At 35.7% G+C, this 12,849-nt stretch overlaps 3 protein-coding genes across 4 annotated transcripts in view; 2 read left to right on the forward strand and 1 right to left on the reverse strand.

Annotated features, from left to right (window-relative positions):
• LOC139907012 (uncharacterized) overlaps positions 1–11,842 on the forward strand; it is a 32,614-nt gene extending 20,772 nt beyond the window's left edge. Inside the window, exons 2-6 of one of the 2 annotated variants that reach the window (XM_071892958.1) lie at positions 9,799–9,976; positions 10,692–11,152; positions 11,207–11,359; positions 11,481–11,638; positions 11,701–11,842. In XM_071892958.1, the coding sequence (XP_071749059.1) occupies positions 9,799–9,976; positions 10,692–11,073 (560 nt within the window). In that variant the 3' untranslated portion in view covers positions 11,074–11,152; positions 11,207–11,359; positions 11,481–11,638; positions 11,701–11,842. The remainder of the gene's footprint in view (positions 1–9,798; positions 9,977–10,691; positions 11,153–11,206; positions 11,360–11,480; positions 11,639–11,700) is intronic. The other variant, XM_071892959.1, reaches the window with a different exon arrangement.
• On the reverse strand, positions 850–9,799 carry LOC121128450 (uncharacterized). Its single transcript, XM_071892957.1, is given in 9 exon segments — positions 850–2,093; positions 2,154–2,413; positions 2,483–2,773; positions 2,841–2,880; positions 2,882–3,308; positions 3,310–5,668; positions 6,068–8,154; positions 8,213–8,504; positions 9,173–9,799. Coding segments are annotated over 8 exon segments (6,192 nt in total). The 5' UTR covers positions 8,467–8,504; positions 9,173–9,799; the 3' UTR covers positions 850–1,619.
• Positions 11,412–12,793, forward strand: LOC121128452 (uncharacterized). The gene is made up of 6 exons (XM_071893111.1): positions 11,412–11,428; positions 11,481–11,588; positions 11,701–11,849; positions 11,926–12,090; positions 12,144–12,407; positions 12,460–12,793. The coding sequence occupies exons 1-6, from the start codon at positions 11,412–11,414 to the stop codon at positions 12,540–12,542; spliced, it is 786 nt and encodes a 261-aa protein (XP_071749212.1). The 3' UTR covers positions 12,543–12,793.
• The last annotated feature ends 56 nt before the right edge of the window (positions 12,794–12,849 follow it).

The following is a 12,849-nucleotide window of genomic DNA, read 5'->3' on the forward strand; positions in this document are numbered from 1 at the left end:
AAACAAAATCGGTTTTACTGTATGGTTGGGGGTAATTTTGAATGTTGAACCAAAGCGCCAAAATTTTATTTTTTATTAAATAAGATTATGATTGAATATAAGTTACAGTTTGTGTTCTTGAGCATTTTTTGACGTAACTTTTGTTAAAATACCGTCATTTCGAGCGGAATTATAGCCTTCTAAACAACACCAGTCCTACGCATTAGACCCAACTTAGAGCGGGCCTAAAATGCCCAGGTGAGTCAAATAACCCTAATATTTAATACACTCTTTTATTTAATATAGAAAATCCAGCTGTGATGATCATGTCGTAAATTGCACAAAAAGTCTGTATATTTGACGTGGAATGACCTCAGGTTAATAGAAATATTTCTATTAATCTTAAAATGATCCATATGCATATTTTACTTCCAAAAAGAGAGCTTAATGAAGGAAGGTTTTGGCTGGTAGTTTTTCCCTAGAAAAATATGAACAAAGGATCATTAAAAGCTGTTTTGTAATCTTACTAGACCCCAAACTTTCTATATTTATTTCATACCAGTTTTGGTTGTCAGTTGTCGATTTTCCTGCATATTTCCTTTTAATCAGTATTGCAGACGTTGATTGATTGAACTCTTGATTCGTTTTGAATAATTTCCATCAGTCATTGAATAATAATTCTTTAATTAGGAAAGTTTGGCCTTTTTATTGATTTTTGGCCTTTTTTATTTTGTTGTTGGGAGAAAGGTTGCAAGATACAAGTCAGGCAACGAATCATGTCCTGGACAAAGTCTCAACACTCATAATTAATTAATTAATTTACTATGAACATTTATAGTAAAAATAAATAAAAAATGAGCAAGCCTCAAATCTGTATCAATATTTTATTAATAACTATCAACGACTATGAATTACTTAATTATCAATAAATGCTAATCAAAAATATCAATAATAAATAAACTCTTAAGATAATACATACGAGACCTTTGCCTCTATATAGATACATTTGAAAAGCACAGAAACATGATGAGATGATGAAAGCCTAATAATGAGTCATTCATAAATAAATATATATATAAATAAATCTATAGTTTATTACAACTTTACTTGGAGGGATGAACTTTACAGACACAGACAGAATCATAGTATCAATATTATTACAACAAGTACAACAACACTTTGCTTTGTGTGTGCGTGTTTCTATTATTACTGTTACATTTTAAAAATATTACTGATTCATTTTCTACCTTTCTTCATGTGGTCATATCAGGTATAATGAGTATATGTATAGGATATGGCACTAATCTAATGGATAAAAATAAGTAGTAGGTTTATAGATACGTATATAATAAAATAAACTTTTATAAAAGTTGAAGTCACTTTCAACAATAAACGAAACTTAAATTTAAAAAAAAAATGAGTTACTGCGTTCCTCAGCAATTTCTTAGTAGTACATATTTTTTTGGTTTTGTTTGTTTGTTTGAGGTGATTCATGGTGACAGTCAGGGGAGTGTTTTGAATGTTTTGTATTTTCTAATAATGTGATATGCAAACAAACATTATAAGTATATACTATCCTTGTAACTAATTCTACTACATCATTGGCTATTAAATGCTTCTTCAAATCCAAAAATTTAAATTCAGACAGGAGGTACAATGACCCCTCCAACGATTGGAAGCTGAGAAACCCCGGATCCAATCAAATATTCATCCAACTTCCTTGCTGCCTGTCTTCCCTCAGTGATTGCCCATACCACCAAAGACTGTCCTCGACGACAATCTCCTGCAGCAAATATCCCATTCCCCACGGCGTAGTCCTTCGTCTGAATGTTCCCTCGGGGATCCAACTCTATATTCAGGTAGTCCAATACTTTTTTATCTGGTCCTAAAAAGCCCATACAGAGTAAAACCAACTGAGCAGGATATAGTTTCTCAGAATCAGGAACTTCAGACATGACCCATCTTCCCTTATCATCCTTTTCCCATGAAACGCATACTGTTCGTATTCCAGAAATACGGCCATTTTCATCGCTTAGAAATTCCTTGCTCATGGTACTATAGCGTCTGGGGTCATTTCCATTTTTAACAATGACCTCTTGATGACCATAATCCACCTGCAATAAATGTACTTTTCATTATTTGTTTCGTTTGTATGTAAGTTTATAATCAAATACCTTAAAAATTCTAGGGAATTGTGGCCAGGGATTATCCTCCCCTCTTAGTTCAGTAGGTTGTGGAAGAATTTCAAAAGTTGTAATTGATTTTGCTCCTTGTCGCAAGGAAGAGGCGATGCAGTCATTACCCGTGTCACCTCCTCCAATAACAATGACATCTAAATCCTTAGCATCAATCGTTTTCACTTCATCACCTAGATTTTTTTGCTGAAGTTTCTGAAGAAACTCCATGGCGAAGTGTATTCCTGTTGATTTACGCCCTGGAAGTATTTCAATGGATAATTAATAAAGTAGTTAGAACTATTATTATTTTTTTCCCAACCACAAACCTGGAATAGGAATATCTCTGGGGATAGTTGACCCAGTACAGAAGAGGAGTGCATCATATTCTTTTTTTAACTCCAGAATATTACTCTCATTAATTGTACTATTCACTTTGAAGTTGATTCCCTCCTCTGTCATAAGATCAACTCTTCTTTGAACAATTTCTTTTGATAGCTTCATAGAGGGAATTCCGTACTGTAATAGACCACCGATTCGGTTGTTCCTTTCATAAACAGTTACATTGTGACCAGCTTTATTTAATTGATCTGCTGCAGCAAGTCCGGAGGGACCAGAGCCTAAAATACATAGAAATAATTATAACAAGAATATAATTGTGTAAAATGAATACTAGACTTTACTTACCAATGATGGCAATAGTTTTGGAAGATCTTTTGAGTGGGGGGTTGTGCCTTGATCCACCCATTTTCAAAAGCTTTATCAATAATAGCACATTCAATGTTTTTTATGGTGACAGGAGGTGAGTTGATACCCAGAACACAGGAGCCTTCGCATGGCGCCGGACAGACTCTTCCTGTAAATTCTGGGAAGTTGTTTGTTTGAAGTAGGGTTTTAAGAGCCTCTTTCCATTGATCATGGAAAACTAGATCATTAAATCGAGGTATAACATTTCCCAAGGGACATCCATGATTATTAGAATGGCAAAAAGGCACTCCACAGTCCATACATCGAGCTGCTTGAACTTTTAAGCTCTTCCTAACCTTTGGAAAGTCATATATTTCATCCCAATCTTTAGTTCGTGACTCTGGATCCCTATAGTTGTCATAAACTCGTGGATATTTCATGAATCCTTTTGTTTTGTCAAGGGCACTTTTTTTTGGGCTCAATCCTCAAATCCTCTATATCTTTAATTATTTCTTCCTCGTGTTCATTTAAAGGCGGCTTTGTCGCCTCCTTCTGTTTCTCAACACTACTTCCTCTCCTTTTATTCTCAATGGCTTGTCTATACTCCTTGGGATACACTTTAATAAAGGACTCGAAGGGATTTCCACTTAGAATTGCCGCTGCAACCTCAGAGCCCGTTGCCTCAACAAAGTCTTGCAGTGTTTTTAATAGAAATGATTTGTCCTCATCTTCCATGGATTTTGGCTCAACCAACTCAACCATTTCCATATTACACTTAGTCTCAAATGTTTCATTTCCCTTTTTTACAACATAAGCAATCCCACCCGACATTCCAGCAGCGAAATTTCGTCCTGTTGTACCCAAAATTATAACTCTTCCACCAGTCATATATTCACAACCATGATCTCCTACTCCCTCAACTACTGCAACAGCTCCTGAATTTCGAACACAGAATCTTTCGGATGCAATCCCTCGGAAAAATGCTCGTCCTGACGTTGCGCCATATAGACATACATTTCCAACAATAATATTCTCTTCGGACTTGAAACTTTCCATAGAATTTTTTGGTGGAAAAACAGTAATGTGCCCTCCAGAAAGACATTTACCCACATAATCATTTGAATCTCCTTCCAAAATTATGCTTACTCCCTTTGCTAAAAAGGCTCCCAAACTCTGACCACCAGATCCATGAAGTGATATGTTTATAATATTATCCCTAGGTAAACCAGACTCATTGTACTTCATTGCAATATGATAGCTTAATGTGGCGCCAAATGTTCGTTGTGTATTAACTATGGGATATTCTAAAGATATTGGATTCAAGCTGTCCGAATTGATGATGGTGTCACATGCCTTAATAACTTCATTGTCGAGGCGCAGATTTAGTTGAAAGTCCTGAGGTATAGAACCTCCATGTTTTTTAGGGATTCTCATACTTTCTGCAGAGTGAAGTAAGGAGTTAAAGTTCAAAAGGTGAGTTTTAGATGGAATCGGGTTTTCAGTGACCTTTAAAAATTCCGTATGTCCGATCAAATCATTAAATTTAGTACATCCTAATTTAGCCATAAACTCTCTTATTTCCTCAGCAATCAGAAAAAAATAATTCACAACATGCTCTGGTTGGCCTTCGAACTTTTTGCGTAGAATTGGATCCTGTGTAGCTATACCAACAGGACATGTATTCAAATGACATTTTCTCATCATGGTACAACCTAAGACTATGAGAGGGGCTGTTGAAAATCCAAACTCATCCGCTCCTAGGATTCCAGCAACCATCACATCAAATCCCGTTCTTAATTGCCCATCTGTCTGAAGTACAACTCGGGATCTCAAATTATTCATAACAAGTGTTTGATGAGTTTCAGCAATTCCTAGTTCCCAGGGAAGACCTGCTCCTTTGATACCCGTCCATGATGAAGCACCAGTTCCTCCATCATGTCCAGAAATAAGTATATGTTCTGCTTTTCCTTTTGCAACACCTGCTGCAATCACGCCCACGCCTACTTCTGAGACCAGCTTCACAGATATTCTCGCTTTAGGATTAATGCACTTTAAGTCATATATCAACTGGGCCAAGTCCTCAATTGAATAAATGTCATGATGGGGTGGTGGAGAAATGAGGCCAACACCGGGAACAGAGCGCCGAGTTTTTGCAATTTCCACTGTAACTTTATATCCTGGAAGTTCACCTCCCTCTCCTGGCTTTGCACCTTGAGCCATTTTAATCTGGAGCTCATCAGCATGAGCCAAATATGAAGCAGATACGCCAAATCTACCAGAGGCGACTTGCTTGATGGCTGAGCGTCGTGTGTCATTCAAATATCGCTCTTCATTCTCCCCTCCTTCTCCAGTATTAGATTTACCTCCCAATTTATTCATAGCCACTGCCAATGTACCGTGTGCTTCAGCACTGATGGATCCAAACGACATCGCTCCTGTTACAAAACGTTTAACGATATTCGATGCAGGCTCCACTTCTGAAACATCAACAGGAGTTCCTTTCGAAAAATCTATTTCAAATTGACCACGGATAGAGCATTTCTTTATCGTTTCCATCGTAGCATCCACATACTTTTGATACGCATTTTTATTTTCATATTTTGTGGCCTCCTGAAGAAATGCAATACTTGCAGGATCATTAATATGCTCTTCTCCTCCGGATCTCCAGTGGAAAAATCCTGGATTTCGAAGAACTCGTGAATCCAAATTTGAATGGAATGTAAGAAAGTGTCTTTGGGATGCCTCATTGGAAAGAGTGTCAAAAGTGACACCTCCTATTCTCGTAGGTGCTCCACGGAAACACTTGTCCACCACTTCAGTGGATATGCCTGTAACAAAAAAAAAAAATGTGAATGAATCCCTATGCCTGCTATTCTTATTATTCAGGGGCGTCCACATAGGGTAGGCTAGAGGGATTTTTACTTGATTTTTTTTTTTTGGTCAGAATGAAAAAAATTTATGCTAAAATACGTGTAATTTTTTTTCTCGAAAAAATAAAAACTTTTGTGAACAGCTGTTGATTTTTTCCAAAAAATTTTATTTTCTGACAACAGCTCCGGATTTTTGAAAATTTTTTTCCAAAAAATTCAATTTGTTGTGAATAGCTATGGATTTTTGAAATTTTTTTCGAAAAAAATTTAATATTATTTATTTTTTTTCAAAAAATTCCAAAAACCAACCCCTCTAAAAAAAAATATATAATCTTGCAGACGTCCCTGATATTGTACCTAATGCCTCAAATATTTGAGCTCCCTTGTATGATTGCATCGTGGATATTCCCATCTTTGCCATGACTTTTGAAATACCTCGATCCACAGCCGCAACATAGTTCTGAAAAGCTTCCTCCTCAGAAATCTCAACTACCCCCTCATCCTTGAGCATTGCAGCAATTTCAAGAACCATGTAGGGACAAATTGCATCTGTACCAAAACCAATAAGTACACATAAATGATGCACTTCCCTTGCTTCTCCAGATTCTACAATTATGGCACATTTACTCCTTAGTCTTGTTGCAATGAGATGATGATGCACTGCTCCAGATGCTAAAGCTGCACTGACTGGAATTCGATTCACTCCCACATTTCTGTCCGATAAAATAAGTAACTGAACGCCTTCCTTTTTCACAGCCTCCTCTGCTCTATTGCAAATGTTGGATACTATGTCCGAAAGGCTAATTTGATCATCGCTAAGATATGTAATGTCAATTACTCTCGACTTCCAACCCAAAATGCTGGTTCTCTTCAGATGTTCCAAGTCATTTACAGATAGGATAGGATTTTTTAACCAGAGACGAGTACAATCCCCGGGATTTAGAATGTTTCCCTCAGGTCCAATGGGACATTCAAGCGACATGACTATTTTTTCTCTGAAAGGGTCAATGGGTGGGTTTGTGACTTGTGCAAAAAGTTGTTTGAAATATTCATAGATCAAGGGTTGCATCTCTGAGAGGCAAGCAAGAGGCGTGTCATTTCCCATGGATCCAAGAGCTTCCTTCTTTGTTTTAAACATAGGTAACATCAGCATTTCAAGTGTTTCGATATTGTATCCAAAAATAGGTAATCGCCGATCACCTCGCCATAATTTTTCCAGGATGTTCTCCTCTCCATAATCAAAATTGTTGTTAAAATCGTTTTCATGAAGATTAATGGGGCGTCTCCTTGGAAGGGATGAGATCTCTGCAGCGTACTCACTCCCTGCTTCTTTTATAATCTTCAAATCTATCGACTTATTCAAAAAATCTCCATGAGGACGAGAGCTAGCTATACTGGACTTGAGTTCATGATCATCAATTACTTTTTGTACATCTGTATCGACAAGAAGGATTTTACCAGGCTGGAGTCGTCCTTTTTTGATTATTTGAGTCGGATCTATGTCAATAACTCCTACTTCTGAAGCCATAATCATACGATTATTTTTCGTAATGTAATATCGAGAGGGTCTGAGGCCATTTCTATCCAGAATTGCACCTACGTATCTACCATCAGTGAATGTTAAAAGGGCAGGACCGTCCCAGGGCTCCATATAAAATGAGGCCCAATGATAAAAGTCCTTTTTATTTGAAGGCATTTGGTCGTCATTCTGCCAAGCCTCTGGTACAAGAGTCATCATTGCTTCAGGAAGACTTCGATCACCCACGTGGACTAGGAATTCAACTACATTATCAAGACATCCCGAATCAGACATGTCTGGCTCTACAATGGGATAGAGGGTAGATAAATCCTCGAAATCTGGAGACACCATGACACCCTCACGAGCCTCCATGAGGTTAACATTTCCTCGAAGAGTATTGATTTCCCCATTATGAGCCAGTACTCGATTAGGATGAGCTCTCTCCCATGATGGAAAAGTATTAGTACTAAAGCGAGTGTGAACGATAAGCAAATGGGACTCAAATTCAGGGTCCATCAAATCAGTAAAATAATTCCATATTTGACATGGATTGAATTGTCCTTTATAAACGATCGCAGTTCTAGATAAAGAACAAATATAAAATCTTTTTCTTGAGTCCTTGCAAGCCGGGATGTAATGAGTTGCCGTTTTTCGAAGGATGTAAATGTATTTATCAAAGCACTTGTTCTCAATGCCCTCTTCCTCTGATGTCACAAAGACTTGAAGTAATTTCGGCTCACTAGCCCTAGCAACAGATCCGAGACTGTTTGAGTCTTTGGGTACTTCTCGCCAATGAATCACTCGGAGATTTCCTTTCAAGGATTCGGCATGTTTCTCAAAGTCCTTTTTTACGTCAGATTCATCGGATTCATCACAAAATATGATTCCAGTAGCATAAAGACGAGGAAGTTGAACATTCACTTCACTAAAAAAAAAAAATGAACGATAAATTTATAAATCACTCTTAAAAGCAGTTTGTGTACCTTAATTTCTTTTGATAATAGTCCTTGGGAATTGCAATTAAAACCCCTGCACCATCACCAGAGTCATTATCTGCAGAACATGCTCCTCGATGCTCCATTCTCCGAGAAAGCTCCGCAGCATCTTCGAAAATATCATGTGAGGTTCTTCCATCGATATTTACAATGAATCCCACTCCACAAGCATCCTTTTCTAAAGCTGGGTCATAGAGACCTTCTGCAGAAGGATACGTCCAGCTTTTCGAATCAAAAGGCATGTTCTATATATTATTTCTTTACTCTCCGAAGAACGGCACTATAATTAAATGAAAGCCCGTTGAATTATGGATTAGATTGCATTCATATTTAGGTATTTTGTAGAGTTTTATAGTCAAGTATCTGGGTCAATAAAGTTTTTTGTTTTTTTTTAATTACAAGGAGTCGAGGGTGAAGTATATTGTAGAATATAATATAGTTTAAGCTGAAATACATGCAAGGAAATGCATGTTTGCATAGAGTCTACTCCTTGTCCACATACACAGAAAGGGAGTGCGGAAGGAAGGAGAGTTTACGATTGCGAGCTAGCTAGCAAGCTGAAGAAGGCTGGAGACATTGATACGTCATTTTACCGAACAATCAATATAATTAAAATGAATACATTAAATCCAGACATACACAGTACGCTCATTTGGATCAAATATCACTGATAGGCGTTCATAATATTTTGAGTAGGGTTTTAGTAGAATTTCTTCTTCTACAGGCGTCCCCTCCCTTCTTCTTTACTCGCACACTCCCTTTACGGTAAAAGCAAGCACGTGCAGTCCTGCTTTCTCGTTCCCGTGACTTACGAAATTATGGCAGGATTTATAATTATGTAATGTTGCACTGAATTAAGCAATATTAGTTAATTATATGTACAAATATCTTAACATCCTTGTTAATATCATATTATGTATGTACTAAAATATTAAGGAACAGACTTACCTATCAAACTCTTTTTATCCCTACTGATACTTTATATGGTGATTACTATGGTATAAATTAGAATCTACTATCAGAGTTTGACACTTTTGTAATGTTATATGACTGCAGTTCTTCTTTGGTTGAGAGGCAATGACGTAATGACAATATATTCATATATGTATAATATGAATTCTGTATCGATGTTGCAACGACAATCTTCACTTTGAAATTGAACGCACTAAGACCGGGGCTGGAATGCTCTCCTTCACTTCCTCCTCCCTTCTTTCTCTTCACCACTCGCCTTTTCTTGACATTGTGGTACAAGTACAAGCCCAGAGTTGAAGGAAGAAGAATGTATTTCTTCTCTCCCTGGGCTTTCTTTTTTAGCAGGCAATACATACTTAGAATTAATATTCACCGCAAAGTCCTCTTCCATGTACATTTTTTTAATATAATATGACGGATCGATAATATAGAACATGTATTAATAATAATCATATAATTTTATAAGTCATTACATGAACTTCTTTTATAGGGTTCAAATTACTCAGGTTCATATAATAGTGAATTATGCAAATAATATCAATGCAAGTAGAATCGCAGTTAGCATAATCATGTACAATAATTATATATTTTGTATCTTACAGTTTCCATATCGACGTGTCTTTTAGATTGGGAATATGTTGGAGACTATGAGACTCAAAGGATTGGAGCACCACCTTCCAACAATTCCTACTACTATAGAGTATCCATCAAACAAGATGGTATTTCTCTCTGGGGGCATTGCTATAAGAAATATGGAAGCTCTGTCCTTTTGAAAGACGTGTACGTATTATTAGAATCATTCCCATCATATTTGTGCGTCATGAAGGATTTTTTGTATCATGGAATACATACTAAAATGTAATGTCAATTTGCCAATTTATGAATGAGGAACAAGAGCAAAAAAATATTCAATTTGAAAAGATTATTTATAATTAATTGTGCGTTTTGAGAAAGACAGAAACATAAAATCTGTATTTGTTGAGTGACAAGCAAGTCCTCAAAAATAAAAATCAATGCTTTTGAACTTGAGAAAAACACAATCCCTAAAAGTAGGTCAAACTATATATATTTGGACCCTAGTAACAATGATTGATTTAATATTTTTCTAAGCTATTTATATATATATATATTCAGTAGTTAATTACCTTAATTTAAAAGGGATTTTTGTAATAATCTTACCTTTATTGAAAATACTTCAAACTATTCTCGGAGCTCACACTGTATACAATAAATAACAAATAGTAACAAACACACAATGTCAATAATATGTTAAGACGTCAGTTCAATCTCTTTAGCTCCCTGTTACTGAAAAAGGTTCGAGATACTTTTGGTTAAACTGTACCTAACTACGCTATAAATTTTCTGGATGATATAGGTTTTAGTATTTATATATTGATTGATGAAAATATATTTGAGAACATGACGTTTTTCTGTTTAGGGTGTTTTTTTTGTTTGTTTTAATATTTGCAATATTCCTATTATTTTCATTTCGTAGAAATGGTTGCTTCCAATGCATTCGCCTAGAGAAACTCTCTCCACGCATAGTTCGAATATGGACGACTGAATGGAATCGATGCTTTAGTCTCGAAAATTACGCCAAATTCTATTGCCCCAAAGAAGAACTTACTGCACCTCATCAAAAACAAATATTTCTCTTTCGATCCACTGATGGTTATGGACACTCCAATTTCACTCCATCTCTCTGTCCTTTCTCAGGAAGGTTTTTAATTGACTCGAATAATTTGGGGGGGAGTCAAGTCCTTGTTGTCAACATGCCCCAATGGAAATATCATACGGGTGGAAAAGTATTTCCCCTCCAAGATACTGGAGGGGAGTTCGACTGGTTTGGTGGAACAAGAGATGGAGTGTCTTGGTAACTGGGAGAATCGGGATCAAACATTTACTCTTTTCGTTCTTGATCGACTTACTAAGGAACAAGCGAAATATAGATGTGCTGTAAGGGTATTCATTAATAGTTATTTTTGCATTGGATTCATGTTTTTACTCTAGAGAATTGAACAAAACAACACATCAGAGGCTCTTATCACATTATCCTCAAATGCTTCCTGTCCCGAAAAACGAGAAGACGGTCAGATATATGCATTGAAAAAAAATATTGCATAAACCTCTTCCATCCGTTGTTGCTAAAGGATCGTCATGTAGGTAATGAAATTTCCATCACTGTTACTCCTATTATTATGGGAACTATCCGAAAATGTTCATGCCAAATGCGTATTTTTGAAAATATATAGCAATTATTAGCTCTACATTCTTATGTATCTAGGTTCCCTTCTGCACTTCTTGGTCAATGGACTAATATGAAAATTGACAAATACACCATCACCTACAAAGATATCGATCTCATGCAAATTTTTCTTATCATTGTGTCCGAGTATCACCAAGAAATTCGGATCGATTTATCATTTATTTAAAGTCTTCGTGGTAAGCTACAAATTATGTGATAAATAATTAACTACTTCATATGACTTATCCCTATCTGTTAGTGGACATGAATGGTATGGATGTCTTTGGATAGTTCAGCGCAGTTCAAATGTACTCGAATTTCAAGTTGGAAAAGAGCAATCCACGAATCCTACTTTAAAATTATGTAATAATGATCAGTTTCTCAAAAAAACTTGGTCTATTGAAGCTAGTAAGTACAATTGATTACCATTTCTTTCGAATTATCTCGCTATTTTTATGTTAAAATACTTTTGTTTTTCTTACAGGACATACCAAAGATAAAACATCATTATGCCCAGTTGCTGGTATATATACTGGTCAAATACCAGATGCACCAATACTCTGTGCCAAATTAAAGTCGGATTGCAAGAATCAAGAGTTTATGATGTATAAAGTCACGTTTTGTTCAAAAATAAATATTCTCTATGAAGGTAAATGCTAAGATTTAATTAATATTCGGAATAAACCGATAACATAATTGTAGAAAGAGAGTATCAGTGTCTTGGCCAGTGGACGGAGGGCAAAGATGGACACATATTTACTTATGTCAAGAGAAGAGATCTTCGAAGTTATGAGTGCTTCGTAGGGAAGATGGAAAACGAAAGCATTTACCTAATTGAGAGTGGATCGACTTGCAGAAGGGGTCTGCAAGTCAAAAAATTTGGAATGGAGCTTAATAAAATTCAAAGTTGCCCAAAACTTTTCGAAGAACCCATCGGAAATAATGAAATCTCTGACTATATTAAAAGTATTTAAGTTCTTATTCAATAAAACAACTTCCATTACATTATCTTTCTTAGGTTCTCATTGTGGCATACATCCTCAAGTATTACATTGGCCTATACTTGTAATTACTATCGTAATTGGTTTCGTATATTTATGAAGATATTGTACATTTATAGCAAAAAAGAATCTAGTCCTTATAATTTCTAACTACCTAGTGGCTGTGATACGTTTTTAATTTTATCTAAATTGTGATTTTAATGAACATTAAATGTTAGCTTTAAAAAAATATGTTTTTAATTAGTATTAATTATAATATATAATGATTTTATTTATTAATTTGTTAATTACTAGCTTGATGCAATAGTATTTGCAGAAAATGCAATAAAAATATTTACAGCTTTTACTTAACCCAAGTATTATATGATTGATCATACTTTAATTTGAATGTTTTAAATACTTATTTT

The sequence above is a fragment of the Lepeophtheirus salmonis genome, chromosome 13 (genome assembly GCF_016086655.4).
Source record: "Lepeophtheirus salmonis chromosome 13, UVic_Lsal_1.4, whole genome shotgun sequence".
Lineage (NCBI taxonomy): Eukaryota > Metazoa > Arthropoda > Copepoda > Siphonostomatoida > Caligidae > Lepeophtheirus > Lepeophtheirus salmonis.